Here is a 25,581-nt window from a genome sequence, read left to right as displayed (position 1 = left end):
TGGTACATCACCCCTTTCAGATTTTCTTTTGTACGTCCTCATTTTCTGTAAAAATAAAACTGTAATTTAGTATGTGAGAGAAGACTATAATAGTGTTTACATTGATGATGCACATTAACCATTACACACAATTCTTTAAATAAATGATAAAATGTTATACTTATTATAAAGGGATTGGTTGATCAATTAGTCTACCTACCCCGAACAAAATTAGTCAACCATCCCCTGACGCCATTTTGAATTTCACCTGCGTATCATATGCAAACTCTGGCACTAACATGGAAGCAATACTGTGTAATATAGAATAAAATTATCATATTTACATTTGGCATAACAACAGCATTGTTTCTAACAGATCCAAAGACACAATAACAAAAAAAGTACGAACGAAAAAAGTTACTTACCGAGACCAAAAATACAACATCTGATGCCACTCACGAACGCTACGTGACTGCGGCGGCTCACTTCACACAAGTTAGCGGGTCGTAGAGAGGCATCGTCGCTCGTGATTGGTTGATGAAAAACATGTGATGGTGGCGAGTTATTGTTGTTTAGTCTACCTGCCCCTATAGCCAACCATCCCCGGTCTCCCCTAAGTAATTCTTTTTATAGTATCCCAAAGAATTTTTAAATTATTTCCAGCTTTGTTAAGTTCCTTAGTATCGAATTGTCTTTTTACTCTTTTTAATATATTATTACAAAAATTTCTGTATCGTTTGTAGCTGATCATTAGGGTTTCGTTGTTGGGTGATTTTTTAAATTTTTTGTGAAGTGCATCCCTGTGTTTTATACACCTAAGTAGTCCTGGAGTGATCCAGGGTTTAAGGATTTTTTTCTTAGCAGATAATTTTTTGACAATCGTGCTTTCAGTAATAGCGTTTTGGATGAGTGACACGAGAGCATCAGTAGCAATATTAACATTCGAGATAGAGTATATAGGTGCTAGATCTATTTGTTCAATTATTTTGTCTAATTTGTTAAAATCAATTTTAGATATAGTCGAGGTTTCATTGTTTTTTATTTTTTTACGATAGACGCAAAGCAGGGTAGAGTAGTGATCAGTGACTGTTGTGTTTAAGAGAAGCGAAAGTGATGGAGATTTAGTTCTTAAAATTATGTGATCTAGGCAGTTGGGGCCTCTTGTAGGTAATGTGTGAGCGGGAAGAAAGCCATGACATGCCAGGGTATTAAGGTAGTCATGACAACGAGGATCCGTTGTTTGTGGTTTAATGTCTAAGTTGATATCGCCAGTTAAAATAACAGATTTAAATCTGGAGAAGGTAGGTAGTATTTCGTTCAGAGTAGAGACGAATAAATCAGTGTTTACAATAGATGGTGATCTATATATACATAATATGGCAATGTCACAACCAATTTCAACCACTAAGCCTGTAGCAGAGTTTTTAAAATCTAATTCTTTATATTTTGTATTTAATTCGCTTCTAATATACACCACAACACCATCGCTCTGATTTAGATGTTTTGTAGTAGAGTACATGTAGTAATTATCTAAACAGGGGATATTACTATTACTTAGACACGAGAGCCAACACTCCGTTAGAACAATAATATCGCAGCTAAAAACAATTCGGTCCAAAGTTGTTTGGAAAGAAGGAAAGTTGGTAGCAATGGATCTTATATTTTGTGAGAGGATTTTAATATAGTTTTGAGGTTGCTTAATATAGTTTTTAGCTTCCTCAGCGCTACAAGAATATGATTCCGATACAGATAATTGATCTAGGTTATCTATGTTTATTTCAGCGTTAACAACCATTTTATTAATATACGTTTTAGGGTGACTTTATTTCTATAATGCTGGAAATATATTTTTGCAGATACTCTTTGGGAATGACGAATGCGAATGGTGTGAAGGTGAGGTGCATTTTTGGTTTGTTGGGTGTGTTGTAAATGGGTGTGTGAATGTTTACAAAGAAATAATAGTAATCTAGGACATACGACTTTTGAATGTTACACAATACGACTAAACAAAATAGTTTATATAAAACTAGTCATTGTTTGTTTTGCAATGATAGGTTTTCTAGTTGTTGATTACATTTTATAACAATATGTTGACTATTCGTGTTCTTTTTTAACATAACGCGACCATTTGATGTCCAACAGAAGGCGTAATTGTTCGCCTTGGCGAAGCTGCGTGTTAAATAGAATAGTTTTTTAGAAGAAGCTGTCAGTTGTTCAGCAATATATACTGGCGTAGGAGGGGCGTCAAGGCCCATGAGAGTTGAGCTTATTTTGTTAGCTGGATTATTTTTATTATATTGTTTAGCAGACTGTAAGAAGCTGTTTTTTATAATGGTATTCGAAAACTCAATGCTGATGCTCGACGTCTTACTATCTTTTTTGGACGGCAACCTAGTAATGTCTCGGATGTCAGAGAGAGAAACTTCCGTATCTAGTTGTTTTGCTAAATGCTGTATGGTTGTGTAGATAGAACTTTTATTTTCTTGCGGTATTTTTGGTACATTACGCAGTTCAACACAGGTTTTAATGCTGTGGCGCTCCAGAGCCTCTATTTTTTCTTCAAGTGAGGATATTTTTTTCTCCATGTCAGTGCGAAGAGCTTCAAGACCCGATATTTTTGATTCAAGCTCAGTGAGTTGATCCGAGATGTATGTGACAGACTTTTCAATCTCAGTGTTAGTTTCTTCAATTTTTGCGTATTGTGTTTTTATGTCCGTTATAAGAGTTTCCAGTTTATCCAATCTAGTATTCTGGGAGTTTATTAATTCTCTGATCATATTATTCAAATCAATTCTAAGTTCGTTCATTTGGTCATTATGATGGTCGTTGGGCCGGCGACGCTTTGCGCGCTGAGTAATGTTTGTTGCAGAAGGTTCCGAAGAGTGGCCGTCTTCAGTAATCAGTCTGCAAGAATCAGAATCAGTGCGTGATGACTGTTGGTTAGGAGAATTTTTTGGAGGGGTCTTATACATGGTTCAATCCTGTTTCAATAGATATTGCCTCAATAGGATAAAAAAAAATAATAATAAAAAAAAAAAAAATAAATAAATAAAAAAATTCTCCCCGTAGACTCGAACCACCGACCGCGTGAGTTAATCGTGCGAATTACTCCACCGAGCTATCGTCGCTACAACGTTGCCTGTTAAATTTGCGCTATGCCTTTAGGTTTTTTGTGACGAGTGTAAACCGGTTTCTAAGTTGAAGTTGATCCACGTCGTCGACGCGTAATGAATTAGCACTTTAAGATCAATGTTTTAATATTAAAAAAATGTTTTTAGTTTGTACACGTTATCGCGTTTTAAGTTTTTTCACTGTCCACTTTATCCACGTTATGAATAAGTACACTGGTATCAGTTTGTCAATAATAGAAACACTGTTACAAAAACTCGTAGATAACTTAAATTTATTGACTCATACGGCACGAGCTATCTGCGCGACGGTCACTTGACAACCTAATACATTATATGTATACATTTTGCCAAAATTTTAGAATAAGAATAAGAATAAGAATAATTTATTTCGCCAAAAGCCAACAACAGATATAATAAAAAGAATAAGGAATACAAAAAACACAGAAAAAGACAAAAGTGTGGCAGATCTTTAGCGAAAAGGGGACCAACTCAGTATTAAGCTGTGCCTTCAACAGCACAGCACTGATTTTCAGTGGCCCCCATTGTTTGAAGTACAGCTACAGACCGAAGTATACAGGGATAGAAATTATATTAATAAAATAAACAATATTACACGTTATAAATATCATACATATAAATAGAAGGCATAGGAATGTACATATACTAGAACATTAAGAAAATAGTAATAAATAATAACGAAAATAAAAAATTAATAAACAAGTTACAAGTTTGAATTTGATAAGCGAGCATTTTTTTTATAATTCTTGCGAAATACATGCGAAATCAAATAAATTACCCTCATTAATGTAAAAAAGTGAGTTGTTGTTGAGTGATGTGTTATAATTCGGAATTATAGAATTTAAACGGATTTAAAACAAGTTTTTAAAGAACAATGATAAAAATATGATGTTCCTTAACAATATTTTACTTGTAGCTTAAATAAAAGTATTTATTTTTATTCTAAGCCCGTTAAAATTCGCATATTATTCCTCTCAAGTTCCTGCTGAATCAGTGTTTTTAATTATTTATTACATTTGTCTCCGTTTGAATTATGATAATAACTGTTAAATATTCTTCAAACTTGCTTCAAATAAATGCGATTGAGACGTTAATATTATGTAAATATATCTATACATATTTACGAAAAGGCGACTGACTGACTGACTGATTAATCTATCAATGCACAGCCCAAACTACTGGACCGATCGGGCTAAAATTTGGTTTGCAGATAGCCGATATGTAGGTATCCGTCAATAAACAATTTTGATAAATTCTATATCCAAGGGGATAAAATCGATGGTGAATATTTGTACCAAAAAAATTATTCTGTCCACGTGGGCGGAGCTGCGGGCAATTGCTAGTGATTCTATATATTCCTCTGCAGTAATCACATAACAAAATCCATTCGACAAATAGCCTAATTCGACCTAAGTTGATAAACTTGTATGATTATACGAAGCCTACGAGCCTCTTACGTCATACTGTTATATAACTTTTGCGGATATGTACTATGTGTAGAAATAGGTCAAGTACAGAAAACAAATATGATTACAGGTAATTGTATGTTTTGTGCCTTTGATGTAAACAATACTTGATAATCAAGTTTGATTTATTATTGACCTATTATTGATATATTTGAAAGGCAATATGCAAAATGTCTAAGTAATTCATAAACTGTAAAGAGCTTGATTCAATTGAAATAAGAAATACGATATTAAGTTGTTGATGAAACGAAAAAAAAAATCATACCATACCACATGGAGTAAGATGACGATTTTGGTATATCTATCTTGTCAAAGAAGTTTCACTTCTAACACGTGTGCTCATCATACACGCTCTTTTTTAATATAAAATAACATTGCTTAAGCATTTTAATGGAATAAAATAAAACAGTGGAAACTGGTTTAAAATTAAATAAAAATATGAATTAAAATAAAATGCTTTTCTTCTTTTTAATTTACTTACTTACCTATATAGGCATGCCACTGTAAAACAATTTGTATGGAAATTCACATATTGAAGCAATTCGAACTATTTATGGTATAAGCTGAGATAAGAATTTAATAACAAAAGTAACTTTTGTAGATCTAGATAATATTATTTAGTTGATTGGATAGTTTGATAAATTGAAGTCGATAAAGCCTAGGTATATAAAATTTTCGCGTGTATTTTAATTGCCACGGCTTGATCAATTCTTATAAAACTTTCTGTGCATCGGTAGTGCTGAAAATCGTTCGTAAACTATTTTTATTTACCTACCGGTTTGGTTTAGTTTGCAATAATTAAAAAAAAACAAGACCTATATATATAAGCCAATAGTGTAGCATGCTGTCATGTTTTTTTTCATCATTTATGCGTATAAATGTTGATGAAAAATATGAATAATGTCTATAATCAAATGAATAATGTCATTCGTGAATATTATGAGATTATATGGTCAGAAATTATTTTTGATAAGTTGAGTGTATTTTATAAAATGAATTATAGCTGAAAAGGATTTTATTAATGGTTTATAATTTACATTATTTTCTCTTACTATTATTTAACTGTCTGGCAGTAAAGGTATTATAAAATTATTATCACTATATAATGATAAATTGTTTGTGTGTTTGTCATATTCTATGAACGTTTCAGTCTGTCTGATCTATACAACACTATAGTATACAGTGTGGGTCGATGGGCCCTGGAGGGAAAGTACTTGAAATAGGTACTGAAGATAGAAAATTTTGAAAATTTACTTGCATCGACCGAGAATCGAACTTACTTAAAATAAAAAAAAAATGTTATTATATTCTTCTAATCGATACATATCTACACACCGATATATTTAGTTTCCTTCCAGAACCCATCGTAAATTTCCACACTGTATATAATGAAAATTTAAACTATTATAATATTATAACATAAAGCTATAGATAGTTAAGACTAGAATTTCAAAAGAGATTGTTATTTACAAACAGTTATAGTAAATTACTTAAGTATACACATTAAATGTCTATGCTAAAATACATACAATTTTGATTTTGCTTGTGATTTTGTGTGAGTACATATATATGTATACATTTATAAATTAAATAATTTTAACGGATTTTGTTTTGGTTACTAATTTCTAACCAATTTCAATGTAATGTTTCCAAAAGTAATGATGCGTCTCATGCGTGCGATCTAATTTAAATTTGGCATGACAAGCGGCTTGAGGTATTTTTGAAGTGAAACTTCTTTAGGCGCGTTGAGAGTAAAATTTCAAGATCGGGTCATGGCAATACCGTCACGTCATGGAGTAAGGCAACGATATTGGTATCATTGAATCTTGCGAAAGAAGTTTCACTTCTGACAGAAATTTCTGGAATAATACGGATTAAAAATCGCGTTTGAAATCCGTTAAAAAGTCTGTAGCTCAATGTTATTATGATATAGGCAACAAATTTACACTTAGATATAATAATAACAAATAAATGAATAATATTTTCAATCGATCCATTAAAACATACAATAATTATTAAGGATTACAGACAATTATGAAATAACATTATTATACACATTAAATTTAACCGGTTTTAAAACGCGTTTTATCGATAATTGTTAGTGAAATAAAGTATTCAGTTTTAAACATGATACGACTTAATAATATGTACATCATAAAACGCGTTTTAAAACCGTTTAATTTAAAAACATTTTGCAGAAGTATGTCTATGACATAGTATGAAAAGTTTCATTATGAGCTTATAAGCAAAGCCTGTAATTTTAAACATTAACTTACATTTATTTATATATTTTATAAAAACAATTACAATTTATTTACGAGAGACAAACATTGGATTGCTTCTTGGAAACTTTAAAATCGGCATAATAAAATAATATATTCAAAATACTTTTGGATAACCAATATTTCGCTCCAAATTTGTTATATTTTTTAATGTAATTACTGGGATATTAATTTAGTTGCTATATTAGTTTTGAAATTGAATCTAGGGCATTCAGGTTGTTATACACATGTAATAATAATACATAAATACCATACAATATATTATCGTTATTGGAATATTTCGCATAATTTAAATGAAGCAATATTGAACCAAAACTAATGATGCGTACACACGATCTAATTTAACTTTGGCATGGCAAGTGGCTTGAGGTAACAAACTGCTTTAAAACCAGTGGTAAATTGTTATTGAAGTGAAACTCTTTTAGGCGCGTTGAGAGTAAAATTTCAAATATAAAATTTCAAGGTCGTGTCGTGGCAATACCGTCACGCTATGGAGTAAGGCGACGATTTTGGTATCTTTCAATCTTCCCAAAGAAGTTTCACTTCTGACACGTGTGCTCGGCACACACGCTCTTTTTTCTGTATTTTGATGATTCAAAATCGCTTCTAAACGTAGTTTAATTCAATAAATAAATGTTAGTTTTAGTTTGAAGACAAGGTACATATGAAATTCATGTATAGTGATTTGAAACGCTATTTTCGTAGATATAGTCACCAAAAGCATGTTTTATACGCCCTTCAACCGTGTAACCACCGCTTTAAACATAAAACCGTCGTTTTAGAGTCAATTTTCAAACGTTATGACGTTAAACATAGATTTACTTGAGGACTTAACTCCGGTTTGAAGAGAATCAAGAAAAATCAAGATTTTTTGTGTGTACATAGCTTATTTTTATTGGAATGTCGTTTTTTATAAACGTTAATTTTAATCCTCCGTTAAAAATCAAAAGTTAATCCTTAGTTAAAAGCCTTTTTTTACAGTTACAATATTTATAAACCTCCATTAAAATTTTAAAGTTAACACTTTTTAAACCCTTTTTTATACAGTTACAGTTACAATGATTTAGTAAACGTCACAACAAAGTTTTTATCCCAAAGGAGAAAAATAACATGGCATATTACTTTCTTCCGAATACAAGCGATCCGTGAAACAAATAGGAATCACATATTATCCCATTAGGGAATAAGGATTTCAATAGATAATTCTGAAATACGTTTTCCGTTTGTTATCAATCGACTGTAAACACTATTATAACTGATACTTATATGGGTATTTTTTTGTCAGTTTTTATATACTTTTATTCTTTCTAGTGTTGATTTAGTTTTGTTGTGGTTCTGTCACAGATTATATTAAAAATCTTGTTGAAGTGAAACTTCTTTCAGTGCGTTGAGAGTAGAATTTCAAGGTCGCGTCATGACAATACCGTCACGTCATGGAGAGGCGATGATTTTGGTATCTTTGAATCTTGCCATAGAAGTTTCACTTCTGACACGTGTGCTCAGCACACACGCTCTTTTTTTTCTATTACATTATAATATTCCTCATTTAATGTAAAAGTATTTGTATTATTTCTATTTATGTAACATTTATTTTCTTTCTAACAGTAGGTAGTTTCTATTCATATCAATAGAAACTTCTAAATTGATTGCAGAAGCAAAACTTGCTCAAGCCAAGCCGTACGATAAGTTTGACTGTGTGTATCCATTATACCAATTACGTAGTAATGAGACCATTTTGAAAGCGGTTTGCTCCACTTGTAACCAGATAGTTATGCCATTCAATGAACGATAATAGGATGAACGGTAATGATTTTAACGAATGCTCAATCCGTATTGGTTCTAATTAATGTTTTGAAGCTTGGAATTCAAAAACTAATTACAAAGATTAAAGTTTATTAACCCGTGCTTATTAGTTGATTTTCAAATTGAAGGCTTTGATGATTGGGACTAGTTTGTCGTTTGACGGATAAATGTAATAAATGTTATTTTTGGAGTGAAATTTCTTTATGCGCGTTGAGAGTAAAATTTCAAGGTCGCGTCATGGCAATACCGTACGTAGGTACGTACGCAATGGAGTAAGGCGAGGATTTTGGTATTTTTCAATCTTGCCATAGAAGTTTCATTTTAACACGTCTGCACGGCACACGCGCTCTTTTTTAGATAGCTATGTGTTTTAAATTAATACGTACATTGTAACTAAATTGTTGTAAAGAGAAAATATTTAAATAAATAAATGGTGAATTTGAAATTGGATACTTTATTTCATATGAAATTTCCTGGAATCGTGTAATAGAGTTTATATTTTGATGGTTGTTTGTTTGAGCCTAATCTATGGCATAACAGGGTTTATAAAACTGATTGTGTATCCGTCAAATGCTCATTAATTATTGAAATTTAATTCTATTTCAATTAAGTGGGTGAAACCGCGAGCTCAGTTGGATATAAATAACTATACATCTTATAGAGGATTAAACAATGTAGGTCACACCCTTTACGAGTGACGAACTATTCAAATGTTTAAGGAATTTGTAGAGTTCTGTGGAGTTAGTTCATTATGTGAACAAAAACTCATTACGCATTTTTGCAATCGTTCTGAAAATGTAGAGTAATTGCTGGGTTTTCGTTCTTTTAACTAATAGCAAACAACCACCACTTTTTAAAGCAAAGAACATTTTTCACTGAATAACACCTGAACCTATTCAATTGTAATTCGAAAATCATGTCAAATCTAAAAAATAAATAAAAACCAAAGCTCTGATTGGTAATTTACGCCTTTATACTATAACTGTTTTAATGGATATACTCTAATAGAGTATTAAACTACTACACTGCTTTTAACAATACTTTCGCTGGTAGAAAATATTATTCCAGAGTAATATAGGCTGTATTTTCACTAGTTGACTGAGTTAAATGTTACTTTTCGCCTCTATAACCTATAATGTGTCTTTTGTTCCTTATTACGCGAGTAAAACCGCAGTTTGCGGGTAGTGAAAGAATTCTTTACGCAAATAATATGACTGTCAAGAAACATCATTTATTAATATGAGGGTCTCGCTAAGACTTTATTTATGAGCTCGACGTGATTCTATGAATAGGATATTAACTTTTATATTCATACATATTGTGTTGTAGCGATGAAAAATTTCTATGCATAAAGTATGAATTTTTTTCTTACATGATGCTTCGGGTATGGTCGAGTTTAAAAGGTATACAATGTCCTTTTACCCTCATACTTTTAGTAGGGTTTGGATATATAATTTAATACCTTTTTAAGTATAGCGGAATTCATCATGACGAAATTTTAGTAGTTTGTGTATAAATTTCTGTTCATAAACACTAATGGTAAAAGTTTCATTTGATCTTGTACATCACAATCGAAGGACCGAAAAACATAAATAAGGAATATAAAGGTTAATTAAAGTTAAATATATGCAAAGGCAAAGGAATTTAGTCAACTTATTACGTGCAATATAACCGCGAAATAAAGACTAAAAAAACTATTTTAATCTCAATGTTTGTACTCAGTTGACAATCTATGTATATTGGCATCCATATAATGTTATTTTGGCAATCGAGTAAAAGTAAAAAAAAATATGCGATATCATGTCAAAAGCGGTCCGAATTCGCAAGTTCGTGATCAAATAAAAGTAATTGTATTTTTCCGATAGCCTCCTTTATTTTTCCCGTTTTGTACATGATTCGAATCCACAATGAAAGACCTTTTTCGTTTATTTCACGAAATTCGTGTAATTATTTTTACTAGTTGCGCTCTGCGGTTTTACTCGCGTGGGTTGAGTTACAAGGAATTAATAGGATCTAGTTAATTCGATGATAATGTAGCTTTTGTTTGGATTTATGTGTATTTTGGAAAGCTGATATTAAATAAAATACTTCAGTTTTACAATAGAAAAATTACAAAATATTATGTAATTAAGGTAGTAGGTAGGTACGGTAGGTATTTTTATTTGCCTTATATAAGTAACTTTCATTATTTATTATGTAAAAATGTGACGTTATTGTTAGTGGACAGTACTATCAGTATTTTGTTTTAGTTATTCGCATTAATACTACGAGATACACAAACAAAGTTTGAAATATGTATCATGTTTGTAGTGAACGCAAGTAATAAATCATTTATTATTTAACTTTTTCATTTTCAATAATTTCCCTTTATCGTAGTCATTTTAAAAGCGTGTACACACCGTCATTTAACAAATCCGCAACAAACGAGCAAACGCATAATTTGTATGAAACAGTCATAAACTTCGTCCTATATGCGACATAAATAAAAGCGAAATGTGTTAATGGCCACCGTATTTATTTCTAAACGAACGCCTGAATTGCAGTGAAACGTTAAGTCCGTTTTAACATTTAAAAACGCAAGCACATTTCAAATTAACATGCGAGTTACGAATCGTCGGTGATAAAGGGAACAGAGCAATCGATGTTTGTCTCGCGAAAATGGACTTTATGCCTAGGGAATAGATTACAAATTAGTGTGCTTAATCTAATTGTCACCGTAGTATGTTTAGAACTAGTATTGTGTACAGACTGTGGATGTTGTGGATGTAACTCGGCGATGACGACTGCATGGCCGCTGGGTTTTCACCTGAAACAAAGTTGTACGTTAGCACAGATAATAATTATTATTATAGTATGTTAACGTTGTAGGTGTTGGTAGGACCACTAGTTATAAAATAAAAACTCCACTTCAAATTATTATACCATTTATTATTTTGGGCGCCATTTTTTTTAATTTAATGTAGTGCCACGACTTATAGACCGGGAGATACTGACACAAAATTTCGAGTCATTTGTAACAGGATGGCGGTTCTACAGGGTTCTTAGTACGCAATGACAAAAAGAAAAATGATGGTGTGAACGCTGGTACCGGCGGCTTAGTCGCGTGGGCGTTAGTCGAACTCGTCGGAAAATAGCGAAAGTTAAACGATTTGTAACAGTATGGCACTTATTTTTCCTGGAAGTTTGAGGATCAAAGAATATAAATACAAAATTTCAAAGATCTAGGTGTTGGAAATCTTCACTTATATAAATTAATACTAAATTAATTTTTCAAGTATGACAGGACTTTTTCCCCCTACTAAAAGTATGGCAAATATAATAATGGTCACATTTTATCAAATACTTTCCAAAAATCCAAATGCAATACTGGTACAAAAAGTTTGGCGAAATAATTTTTTTTTGCAGATTTTCGGCGGTATGGCGACCATTTGGAATCGTCCGAAAAGTATGGCATGGCGATTTTCGTAAATGGCTGCACGACGATGGTTACCTGTGCAAAAGTTAGCCTGGTACAAATGGTTGAATAATTGTTTTATTTAAATCAACATATTCGCGTCGGTATGGCGGGCTGTAAGTCACACCGGAAAAGTATGGCATGACACTACCGCCTACTTCTTTTTTATGGGCTATCGGTAAATACTAAAATTTTTGTGTTACAAATCGTTTGACTTTCGCTATTTTTCCGACGAGTTCGGCTAACGCCCACGCGACTAAACCACCGATACCAGCGATCACACCATCATTTTTCTTTTTATCATTGCGTACTAAGAACCCTGTAGAACCGCCATCCTGTTACAAATGACTCGAAATTTTGTGTCAGTATCTCCCGGTCTATTAGACGAATATATTGACACTATAATAATATGACAAGCCGTTTTGGCTCTAGAGTGTGCCAAATAAATATACATACATACATGCACCCGAAAAATATAATACTCCTTCTTTTGCAGTCGGGTAAAAATAACAGTAAATTGTAAACTTAGAAGAGCGGTTTGTCATTCGTTTTATAATCAAACTGTCCGCCCCAGCTCCCCTCGTTAGATAGTTTTTCTCTTTTAATATATTGTTTTGTTTAATGGGGAGACAAGTCCAACGAACCACAAAATATCAAAACCCATTCACCCGTTCTTGAGTTATAAGTGAGGTACCTACCTAAGTAACACGATTTTCTTTTTACATTTAACAATTTTTAAAGAAACACTTCTTTAATGGAGTAAGGTGACGATTTTGGTATCTTTAAATCTTGCCAAAGAAGTTTTACTTCTGGCACGTGTGCTCGGCACATGCTCTTTTTGTCAAATCTGTACTTTCAATACTTCATAATTCAATGTATATTTAAAAAAATCGGTTGCACTTTCTCTCAAACTTCCAAAGTCCTTAAGTTCATGAAAACTTCCAAGTCAGTATAACTTCAGACTCACTGAGGTGCTGCTAACAATGTCTTGTGGCATTTTACTCCAATTGTGCACTTTGAAAAGTTCAACTTGGGAATTCGTAATATTCGTCTTGTTACTTTTGCTGAACAAATTATAGAGTTAAAAAAGTAGTTGACAGCAGAGTAAGTAGATAGAAAGGACTAATTTATATCTTGCTATTCATTAGCTGTATTGTACTAAATAACATATTATTATTTTGTTAAATATTTGGTTAGAACTTATATGAATGTTTGAATTTTTCTTAGAAATAAAATATATGTATTCTAGTAGATTATTTGTAATCTATCGTAGAGTATTGTAAAAACTCGCATTTTCACTAGATATTTTTTTCAGAAATCAGAAATCTATTTAATTACTTGAAGATATTCATATAACATGAATTAATTTAGTTAATTCTTCTCAATTAGCAACACGTATGAAACCTCATTTATTAGAATTTTTCCAACATATTAAAAACGTGGGCGGACATGATTGAAACCAAATTGAGTATCAAAATTAACTCATCTTCATTAAAATAGCTTCAGAATAAGTCAATTATAGTTAAAAATAGCCAAACTAATACACGAGGCAATTTTCTAGTAAATTACATAACCTATCTACCGCTTAACCCTTCCGAGTACCTAATAGGTCCTTTCGATCGATTTAATTATAAACTCGGCCACTCAATTTAAAAGGGTCGTAGGGCCGACTAATTTTTCTGAGCTAAAATACAGGATGTAATTTATAAGGTCAAATTAGATGTTTTAAACAATCTTAAAACGTAAGTACATTTTAATCATTTAATAGTACGCATTTTTGATATTTAAACATTATGCTGAAAGTATTTTGGAAAAATAATATTTCACGTACTAAGTTTAACTCTTCAAACTCAAACATATATTTATCCAATAAGACTTCTTATAAAAGCACTTTTGAATCATCATAACATTTTTTAACATTTACCACCGATTCGGAAAGCAGTATCTTTGTAAATAAACTCAAACATTTATTTATTCAATTAGACTTCTTCGAGAAGCACTTTTGAAACGTCAATACATATTTTTTACATTTACCACCGATTCGGAAAGCAGTATCTATGGAGAAGAACCGGCAAGACACTCCATAGTTGATCTTAATATACTTACTTATCTTATACAAGAAATTGCATTATCAAATTGCATCCTCATCGATGATTGAACCCAAGACCCTTCAGTTAGTTCGCTTACGATAACCATTGTAACAAAGAGCAGATAAAAACTGTTAAAGCTGTTTATAAGTAAGTCCTAATCGAATTATTGTTGTATGACTCGAGTCGCCACAAAATGTTCTAGATTTAAGTAATTTAATATTTCTTAGGTAGAAAATTGGAAGGGAAGACTTGGGGGCCGCTTTAAGAAAAGTATTATATAAATTGCAACCTCGGGATAATTTCAGAGAAGTACGGTCAGCAAAATAATTGTGTGAGAAAAACAATTTTTGTGTAAAATCAAACATGAAAAGTAGGAAAACGTTATGCGAATTTATTTGTACGAGTAACAATACATCAATACTATTTATGTATAAATTGTATGAAAAAAAATTGAACTACAATGACCGTCATATTATGTTTAATTTAATAGTAACAAAAATAACAAAATATTTCATTATCAAAACTACCCACATAATCCAAACGTTATTGAAATTATGTTGCTATCCCTACCAGCCAATGTGAACAAAATATAGTTGTGTAATCCAAGACGCCCCGTATTCTTAAAAATGTGTTTCATATAAGCACTAATAATATACAATTTTCATTTATCAACAGCAATTTAATAAAACGCTGCAAAAATTTTCTCTTTCCAAAACTACCCACTAACAAAAAATTTTTATTTATTTTTATTTTATTTTACGGATTGGCGTGAAAAGGAAACGGCTTCGAATCCCGCCTCGTGAAAATTTATATTTATCAAGCATCTGAATGCCATAAAACCTAAATATGAAAATCAACAAAATGACTACGTACGTTGGTACGTTGCTATCGGTACCGGGCGAGGTGAACAAAATAGTTGTGTAATCCAAGACGTTCCGTGTGATCCACTTTAAGAGATGAAATCGTCAACGGTATTGCATCTACGGCTACGTTTAGACAAAAATATTTCTGCTCGGGTTGTGTAAGCTCACATGAAAATTATGTGACTTTGGTTTAATGTTTCGTAAGTATAGTATGGTACGAATCTATACTAATATTGTAAAGATGAAGAGTTTGTTTGAACGCGCTAATCTCAGGAACTACTGGTCCGATTTGAAAAGTTCTTTCAGTGTTAGAGACCAACAGGAGTGGAGCACTGCGGGTTAAACCGCAGAGCACAGCTAGTAATAATACGATATTGTCTGTAGTTTTATTGTAATTGTTATCCTAACTTACACTTATATAAATGAAAGTAACTCTGTCTGTATGTCCCTTCTTCACGCTTCAACCACTAAACCGATTTTGATGAAATTAGGTACAGAGATAGCTTGAGGCCTAAGAAAGTATAAAGTATAGATTTTATCCTGGAAATATAACGTGAACGGGAACTATGCGGGTGTTTCTTTGATTACGTGGGCAAAGCCGCGGACGGGAAGCTAGTATTGTATAAATCTTTAAGCTTCTTAAAAGTGTAACTAATTGAGGTTTTACTCGCGTATAATATTATGGATATAACCATAGCTATAATAGCATATTATAAGCATATTATAGTTTACTATAATCTATATTTTATGTATCAAATTTTATTTAGATGCAGTAAAGCCATAATAATATGTAATAGAGTACCTACTGGATAATTGCTAAACAGATTTCTTCTTTCTTCTTTCAGATATCATTTCATTTAAACATTTGCGCTAATCCAGATTAAAATTTATTTCTGTACCAAAATTTAATTCAAAGCCATTCGTCCTTACCAAATTTAAAATTTATAATTATATTACACTAGCTTTCCGCCCGCGGCTTCGCCCGCGTTTGAAGAAAAACCCGCATAGTTCCCGTTCCCGTGGGATATCCGGGATAAAACCTATCCTATGTGTTAATCTAAGTTACCCTCTATATGTGTGCTAAATTTCATTGTAATCGGTTCAGTAGATTTTACGTGAAAAAGTAAAAAACATCCATACATCCATACAAACTTTCGCCTTTATAATAGTAGTAGGATAACTAGCTTCCACCCACGACTTTGTACGTGCATCCCCGTTTTTCCCCGTTCCCGCAAGAATTTCGGGAAATCCTTTCTTAGCGGATGCCTACGTCCTAACATCTACCTGCATGCCAAATTTCAGCCCGATACGTCCAGTGGTTTGGGCTGTGCGTTGATAGATCACTATAGGTCTAATATCAGTCATCTTTGAGTTTTTTATATATATAGATTATTCGAATGTCTATTATAATTATAAAATCGTGTCGCGGTTTTTGAAGTACCTAATACTCCTTCGAAAAGGCTTGACGGTATCTCATGAAATTTTTCAAATATAATAATAATGTAATGTAATAATATGTATAAAATCCTCGTGTACCGGTTTTTGAAGTAATACTCCTTCGAAACGGCTTAACCGATTCTCATGAAATTTTGTGTGCATCTCGAATCTGAGAATCGAACAACATTTTTCATACCGCTCTATGTAAATGTAATGCAGAACGTTTGCTGAGACAGTTAGTTAAATTAAGTAATTCTAATATATACGTAAACTAGATTATTTGAAAAAGTTATTTTCATAATATTTGAACGAAAAACTTATCATTCACATATTCAGACAATAATTTAATAAATTATACACAGTATAATAAACATTCCAATAAATTAAACGCAATAAAGCTCATTTAATATTTTATAACATAACTGATCATATTTGCATCAGTATTGACAAAATTATCATAATGAAAATTTAATTTGGCAAATTTTCAATACAATGAAATGATACTAAATGAAAACCAAATAAAATAGATTTTTAGAGAAAATTATTTATGCTTGAAAGCCATCTTGGAACAATGATTAAAAGTTGAGCTCCTGGGTTTTACCTTCTAATTTTTATTGATATTATAAAACACTAGCTTTACGCTTGCGGCTTCACCCCGTATTGTTTTAAAACTTTACTTTATTTTCATTGATAAAGATTTTAATAGTAGCCTTTAGCGCGGGGACCGAATCCAGAAATAGTTTGGAAAATCCAAAAGTGCACGCCTCATAATTTTTTTTAATAATTATTTATTAATTATTATTTTTGTTTATTTAATAACAATTAAACCACATCGAATCAGACCCTGAAAAATGAAAGGGTTCTATTCCTGAGCATATTCAAGCGTAAGAGAAAAAAAAAGACTCGATTAGTAAAGTATTTCGGTCGCTATCGTGTTAACAAGAAAATCCTCCGCACATACAGACACACGGACGTCCAAGACAAAACTTTTTTAAACTGTTTTTTAACTAGTTTAAATAACAAAAATGACATCAAAAATATCATGAATGTTAAAAATAGTGTTTTTTCTTAATATGTGTGTGTATGTAATATCTTACAAGTGCAATGTATGATACATAAAGACATTTTAAGTTTGAAAAATCAGATGTTTTGCGCGAAGTGACAGTAGTACCCACCTCAACGCTTCGCTTATGAGGCGTGCAATTGCGTAACGAAAAACCTCACGCTCCCCACTCCGACGGGCGGAGGTGCGGCTTTACCGCGGCAGTCCCCGAGTGACACACGTCTTTTTAGCACAGTATGAGACAATTTTTAAGGACTAGTGTCCCTAAGGCACATAAAACCGAAAGAGTAGAAGAAATTTGATTGCTCTGGCGGGATCACGGGTGACGGTAGGCGTTGCCCCGGCATCATTTTTTTTTAATCTCGTAAACAGATTTTTCTTTTTTTCCACAAAAAAATTTAAATTCGATATACGAAATGTTATGAGCATTTAAAACTGGGCCACGGGCGCTTAGCGTCACAATTACCGCGCAAAAGATCTTAGCGCGAAGTCCTTCTATTTCAAATTCAATTGCTGAGTGCGACTCATGTTTTAATTGTTACACTGGTGTTTCCTGTGTTCTCATTCTGTGTAAATTTTTAATAATATTTCGTTGCCCAAAATTGTGTTTTTGCAGAATCATAATGTAGTACATACATAGTTTTGTTAATGCAAACGTTAGGTTTTTAAATCTCTATGTAGACATTATTTTTTTTTTAAATAAGATTTATTTTAGTGTTTCGAACTACTTGCATAAAAAAGTTGTGATAGTAACATCACCTAGCTCAAGAACAGCTCAAAGGATTAATGATTTTCGGTTTGTATGATTATTGAATTAGGATAATAACTGTAAACATTTTGAAAAACTTCTTAAAGTCAGATCAGCTTGCCAGCTATTATGTACAGGAAAGGCCGAAATAATATTATATCATACAAGAAAGCACTTTCTCATTACACACAATTCAATAATATTATATTATACAAGAAAGCACTTTCTCATTACACACAATTCAATAATATTATATTATACAAGAAAGCACTTTCTCATTACACACAATTCAATTACTTTCTTCCATTCACTTCCCTCTATGTTTCTTTCATTCTCTACTTACCAATAAAAATATGTAAAGGCTTCTGTGGTGACTGAACACCACGCTCTATGTAGTTTATCAGGTTATAATTTTCTATCTTTTAAACCAACATCTATCTTTACCGACTCACCATTAAATATATGCACATAGATGCTAGCAGGCACTGCGTTGTTGGGCACGCACGTGTAGTTGCCCGCGTGCGCCGCGCTCGCGGCCGGTATGAGCAAGTCGGACACGCGCTGCTCCGCGTCCGTCGTCACGTTTATACCGCGCTCTACGTCGTAGTTTATCATTCGGCTGTTGTGGTACCTGGTGATAGATTGATGATGGAAGATAGTTTAGATTAATACACAATTACGCAACAACAATTACACAATTACAATATTCTTTAAGGTCCAATTAGAAATAACACCATTAACAGGTTTAAGTTGTGGTACCTATTTAATATTTTTGTAGTTGGTTACATCACTTTGTCACTTATATTATAACTTGAGAATGGCTGAAAGGATTTTAATATTTCTGGTTAGATTTGTGTGCACTTCGATTTGAATGAATGAACATTGATTTTTTTGTGTTTACGTTTGTAGCGGTTTATGCCGTAGTTTTTCTTATAGTGATGGAATAGTTTTTATAATTAGCGGTAGTACGGTTTTGTACGTTTATTCAGCACAAGCATTTCGCTCGCTACGCTCGCGTGTTTTTATATTATCACGTTACAGTTGCACTTCACTAGCTCTTAGCTATTTATAACATGTATTTTATACGGATTTAGAATTTATAACAGCTATTTTAATAAACTATAGACGATTCCACAGATACGCAACAATATATTCAACACAAAGTACTCCATCGGGCCTTAATCAACACAAACTAGTGGAGACACAGATATTACCCAGATAAGAATATCATAACCTTATATAATAAGATACGTATAAATATGAATCGCACGGTCCCTGAATATAATCCGGGCTCAGGAATGGCAATAACTATCAACCTTGAGAAGGACAGTCCGTTCATCTGTCTTAATAAAAGGATCATTTCGCATAGCCAAATAAATGGACTGTTTTTGTTTGACGTATATTGCTATTTTAACACATTTACACGGCTTAAATAGAACTCGAAATTGTTAAAAAAATATACAAACGAACGAAATGAATAAAGCGGTAATGTAAATATTGAAAAAAAAGCGTATCTACATTTTTCGACGACGATTTATTTATTTAAATAGCTGTTCTCCACTGTTTCACCCGAATTGCTCCGCTCCTGTTGGTCTTAGCGTGATTATAGATAATAATATGTATCCTATTATAGCCTTCCTCGATAAATGGGCTATCTAACAACGAAATAATTTTTCAAATCGGACCAGTAGTTCCTAAGATAAGCGCGTTCAAACAAAAAAAACTCTTCAGCTTTATAATATTAGTATATAATATGTAGATTAGTGCTATAGGTATAATATTACTTAAGTACTATCTAAGTTTACACGAAAGCCTACTAAAGCCTACTACAGAGTTAGATTCGATGCTCAGAAGAGACTGAATGACAGGAGACTGACCTACTTGTTTTAAAGAGAATCGATCGCTTTAATTACTAGTGTGTAATGCTTGTGACCTACACTATATACCTAAACCTATTCATTTGGGAATTCGGGAGTTTATCTTTACTTATTACAACTATCTGTGCCCTGTGGTTTTACTCGCATTGCTCCGCTCCTTTTGGTCTTAGCATGATGATTTAATAGCCTATAGCCTTCCTCGATAAATGGGCTATCTAATACTTGAGGAATTTTTCAAATCGAACCAGTAGTTCCTACGATTACACTACGATACAACCAACTAAACAAGTAAACTCTTCAGATTTATAAAATTAGTATAGATTTGTAATTTGTGCAATATACGACATTTATTATCTCTATCCATTATGTATATCACTACATAGTATAAAACAAAGTCGCTTTCTCTGTCCCTATGTCCCTATATACATAATCTTTAAAACTACGCAACGGATTTTGATGCGGTTTTTTTTAATAGATAGAGTGATTCAAGAGGAAGGTTTTAGTATATAATTTATTATGTTTTAGACAAAGCGGGCGAAGCCGCGGGCGGAAAGCTAGTAGATAATAATTATTATCCATTAAGTCTAACTAACATTGAAAACACTTGAAAAATTCAACTCCATCATACATTTCAATATTAAAACGAAACTGGAAAATTGCTTAACCCACGCCTTCACAATCCGAGTTATCCAGTTAAATATAATATTCAATAAAGCTCTGAATAAACAATATCGATAATGAGAAGAACCAGCTGAATTTTATGCACATGCATTTTATTATATTTCACATATTGTCAGACCGTTGAAATGCGAAATTCGTAGAGATTTTGTTTCCAACGAAATTATATCGAAAATGCAATATGTTACTTCGGAAAGAAATGTTCTTTTGACATATTTTCTATTTACTAAAGCTCTGCTGAGAAGTGACGTAGAGTGCTGTGTAGTTTTGTAGTTCTGTACATTTCAATATGGGAGAACTTGATTTCAACTGACTTCAAAAGAGGAGGACATTCTAAATATGACTGTATTTTTTTTAGATTTGTTAACTCGGAACTTCCTACTCAGTGAACCGATTTTGATCATTCTTTTTTTTGTTCGAAGAACTAGCGCCTTCCGATTGTTTGAATTAAATTTCACCAGTTCTCAGCAATATTAGTTCTGTAGGTTTCAATATAGGATTAACATACATAGTTTTGAGTACGAATATAGTGAATAGACAAATAAACAAAATAGTATCTGCCGCGCTTCCAAACGTATTTATTTTGGGAATATAAACGAAGTTTGACAGAGAACAAATAGATTGAAGCGATAGCAAGGTTGTATGTAAAATCCAATTTCAATTTCTAATTCTAAAACTAACTTGTATGGAGTAGACGATGAAAACTCACAGTATACAAACAAGAGAGATAAATTTTACTTTTTGAAATCTATATTAATCTATCATACATCTTGATTGTGACAATAAGTTTATATCTACAATATGGCTTTTCATTTATTTTCAAATTCTTCATCTAGTGAGTAGGTATCAAACGATTTGGTTTTATTTAAAATTTCCATAAATATAATCAAAACTGTCACTGTACGCCTATTAATATATACAATTTCATAATAATGACCAATCAATATTTTTACAGTAGTAGGTAGTCACTTATTGTTAAATTAAGAACACTAAATAACTACATACTTATTTGAAACTAGCGGTCCGCCCCGGCTTCGCCCGTGGTACATGTTTACGTTTTCTCTACATAAGGCGCTGACTCCACGAGCGAGAGAATCGCGACGATTCCGCCCTTATATCGTCGGATAATCTCCACGAACGAGCGATAATTCAGCCGCGAATCGTCGCGAGTCGTAACGGAATCGCAGCGTTTCCGCGGCGACTCGTAACGGTATCGCCACGTTTCCTTGAAGAACTACGAGAAGACCAGAGGCAACGCTGAAATACCGCTGCGTTTGACAGCGCGCCCGCTGCGCGATCGTCGCGAGCGCGCGGCGGGCCCGTTGCTAGTCGCGGCGGGCTAGCGACGATGTAATGACGTTTCGCATCTCGTCGCATCGCGGCGATAATATCGCCGTGTGGAGACGGTTCCATAGAGAGTGTATAGAAATACGTGGCACGACGATAATATCGCCGCGATTCTCTCGCTCGTGGAGTCAGCGCCTAAGAACCATCCTCGTACTTCAAGGAATATAATAAAAAAAGAATTATCGAAATCGGGTCAGCCGTTCTCGAGTTATGCGCTTACCAACACATTTTGCGATTCATTTTTATATATAAGAAATATGTAACCTCAAAAAAAAAAATGTGTGCGTGTAGCACGTAAGAAGTGAAACTTCTGTATGACCTTATTTTCAAAAAATAATTTACTTTATGCAACTTTACAGAAATACGTCGAATCCGGAATCACGCGTGGTATGGATAAGAAAAAGATGGCGCGTAACGGAAAAATGTCACGCGTAACGAAAAAATGTTACACTAAATTTTTTTCCAACCCCGATAAAGAAGTTTCACTTCAAAAAAAAAAAATAATAACATTACCAAAACACAAAAGCCCCCTCAGGTACGAAACATTCTAACTACCCTTTAGAAAACATAAAATACTTCTCTAGCTGTTTCTTTCACATCAACATCTCATAAACAAAGTTATTAGCGCCTTGAGAACAATAAAGACGAAATTGTTTTGTCAAATTGCAACACACGACCTCGCGAACCGTGTTCGCAGTAAATTTAAGTACTTTCATAGTTGACCTAACTTTTATTAAATGTATGTTTTCTGTGTATAACGTGCAGTTTAGGACTTAGGTCTTGAACTATATTGGAATTAATTTGTTTTGTGGCGTTAGTTTATGCTGAGTTTCTTTTGATTGGGTTTAATGGTTTAAGTTTACAATTTAGTATAAAAGAAATAAGTGCAAGAATGAAAGACCACTACGGCAAACCACAACTTTGATAGGGTCATTGCGCCTGTTCGCGTCCACATGCCTATTCGCGTCCATTTTGCGGATATCTTTTAGAAAATTCACGAAAATAAGTATACTTTAAGTAAAATTGTAATAAGAAAAATTTCCGATAATAGCTCAATGTATAAGAGACATGCACACATATTCAAAATATGCCTGCGCACCGCCTATCCTATTTAAAAAAAATATTTAATTTTGGCTATTAAACGAGAGAGCTAAAACGCGCGGGATTTTGAGAAAAAAATAGTGCGCAGCGTCGCGTTTGACGGTAAGTATCTTATTGTTAAATGTGAATTTTTGAATATGTAACTGTTTCTTTACTTTGCTAACAAAACATGGAATAGTATGGATTATAAATCAGCTAATTTATTTTACAATTAATAGCTAAAATAAGGTGGACGCGAATTACTACACCGAACTTGTACAACTTCCATTTTGCGTCCACGGTGGGCGCAAACTATACCTATAGTGCATAACAATAGAACATATTGCGTCCACATTGTTTTTCATTACGTAGCAATGAATTGTTTGTTAAATATGTAATTTAAAATAGATTGTACATTTTTGACTAAGACTACAAGTTGATAATTGAAATTTTCATTCAAATTAGTAAATTTTTATGCTATTTTTTCATTTTAAAATGGGTATTCTAAGAATGAGACTATAGTATCTTTGAGAATGAGAGTCAATAAGTCTGTGGTTAAGAAAATAATATAAACAAAAAAGAAATTTAATTCATTAGAAACTAAAAAATAAGGTAGGTAGGTAATCTTAATAGATTATTATTTATTTACATAACGTAACTTTGGTTTTTGTTAATTTTTAGTTCTATTATTGATGAGAAGATAAATATAAATAAGTTTTTCCAGTTTCCTTACAGTGAATTATATTAATAATAATGTTGATTTTAGGGTTCCGAACCTCAAAAGGAAAAACCGGAATCCTTGTAGGATCACTTTGATATCAGTCTGTCTGCATGTCCGTCTGCCGGTCTGTCTTTCTGTCAAGACCCTTTTTCTCAGTAACGCGTGGAGGTATAAAGCTGAAATTTATATTGAATACTCCAGTCTACGGTCTCTTGAAGTAGTGAAAAAATCAAACTTATAAGCCAAAGCAATCAAAAGATACAGCCGTTTATGCTGCAAATTTTCGCAAATTTCTATATTCGCAAGGGAATCAAAACCTACAGGGTACTTTACGTGAACAGACACTTGAAGTTTGGTACGAAGCAACGTCTTATAGCACAAATAAGGGAAATATTGAAAAAATAATCATTTACAGTTAAAACATATGAAAAAAAACAGGTTAATACGGAACCCTCGGTGTGCGAGTCCCACTCGCATTTGGCCAGTTTTTATTAAATAACTATATTCGTAAATAAATAATTTATTAAAATCTAATTTTTATTTGCATTTATCTGATAAAATATCACCCAATACACTCTTAATTCCTTTTCTAAGCTGGTGGACGCGAACTGGTCCACGGGTGGACGCAAACTGGAATTTTTGGACGCGAACTGGGTAAAACGCCTAATTCTGCTATTTGTCTAGATAAATAAAAACCACATGATATTTCCAACACAATTCAAAGTAAATCTTAAAATAGACTATGTAATGAACAAGTTACATAAATTTTGAGTTGAAATTAGTTCTGGAACATTTTTATTTTCTCCTTCAAACTTTCCAACTGCACTAAGTGGACGCGAACAGGCGCAATTACCCTATTACATATAGACAAATAAAAGTTGTTTTTTTAACTATTTTACGAATGCGAAGACATGGGTTGAACAATAATTTTTAGAATAAGTCGACATAGATATAGTTTAAAAATTAAATATATTAACGGATTTTAAACGCGATTTATTCATTATATTATTATCCCGACGTTTCGTGCACTTTGCACGGGGAGAGTTTAATAATTTTAATTTCTAAATGTATAATTTATACTCGCGTAAAATCAAACACTGAAAAATACTAAGGGCTGATTTTTCAATCCTTGGTTAAAACTTATTCATCGAATAACGTATTAAACTACCATTTCAAAAATATATTTGTCCGTATTTGACAGTATACAGGTGACATTTTAAAATGTTAGTGTAATACTTTATTGGACGGATAAATTTAAACCAATGATTGAAAAATCGGCCTTAAGACGTTAAAAGTTATATTTTGTCCAACTCTAGTCGTTCTAAGACACATCTCAAAAAGCTTATCTCTTAAAGAAATAACATAAAAGCCATATAAAATGTCTGCTCAACCTTCTCATACAAAGTTTATTCGGGTCGACCGATTCTAACGGAGAATTTGTCGCTACCGAATTTTTTATTTCCCAAAAACGTATTTAATTTCACATCTCCATTACAAAACAAAGTCCAGTCACCCGCGAAATGGCGAACTACAATTTCGGCGAA

At 32.7% G+C, this 25,581-nt stretch overlaps 2 protein-coding genes across 2 annotated transcripts in view; both read right to left on the bottom strand.

Moving 5' to 3' along the window:
• Positions 1 to 620: 620 nt before the first annotated feature.
• Positions 621 to 3,415, bottom strand: LOC149478520 (uncharacterized). The gene has a single exon (XM_089709366.1). It carries the CDS (start codon positions 2,949 to 2,951, stop codon positions 2,010 to 2,012), a length of 942 nt encoding a protein of 313 aa, XP_089565492.1. The 5' UTR covers positions 2,952 to 3,415; the 3' UTR covers positions 621 to 2,009.
• Positions 3,416 to 11,252: 7,837 nt separating this feature from the next.
• Positions 11,253 to 25,581, bottom strand: part of LOC149478519 (uncharacterized) — a 33,349-nt gene continuing 19,020 nt past the window's right edge. Inside the window, exons 6-7 of the mRNA XM_089709370.1 lie at positions 18,787 to 18,965; positions 11,253 to 11,485 (exon numbers count right to left, since the gene is read on the bottom strand). Of these exons, the coding sequence (XP_089565496.1) occupies positions 11,391 to 11,485; positions 18,787 to 18,965 (274 nt within the window). The 3' untranslated portion in view covers positions 11,253 to 11,390. The remainder of the gene's footprint in view (positions 11,486 to 18,786; positions 18,966 to 25,581) is intronic.

The sequence above is a fragment of the Colias philodice genome, chromosome 22, assembly GCF_061535455.1.
Source record: "Colias philodice isolate Cphi_HAF_F1 chromosome 22, ilColPhil1 Martin Lab GWU primary, whole genome shotgun sequence".
Classification (NCBI taxonomy): Eukaryota; Metazoa; Arthropoda; class Insecta; order Lepidoptera; family Pieridae; genus Colias; species Colias philodice.
Note: the sequence above shows the minus strand (reverse complement) of the source record. Positions and strands in the feature narration are given on the sequence as shown.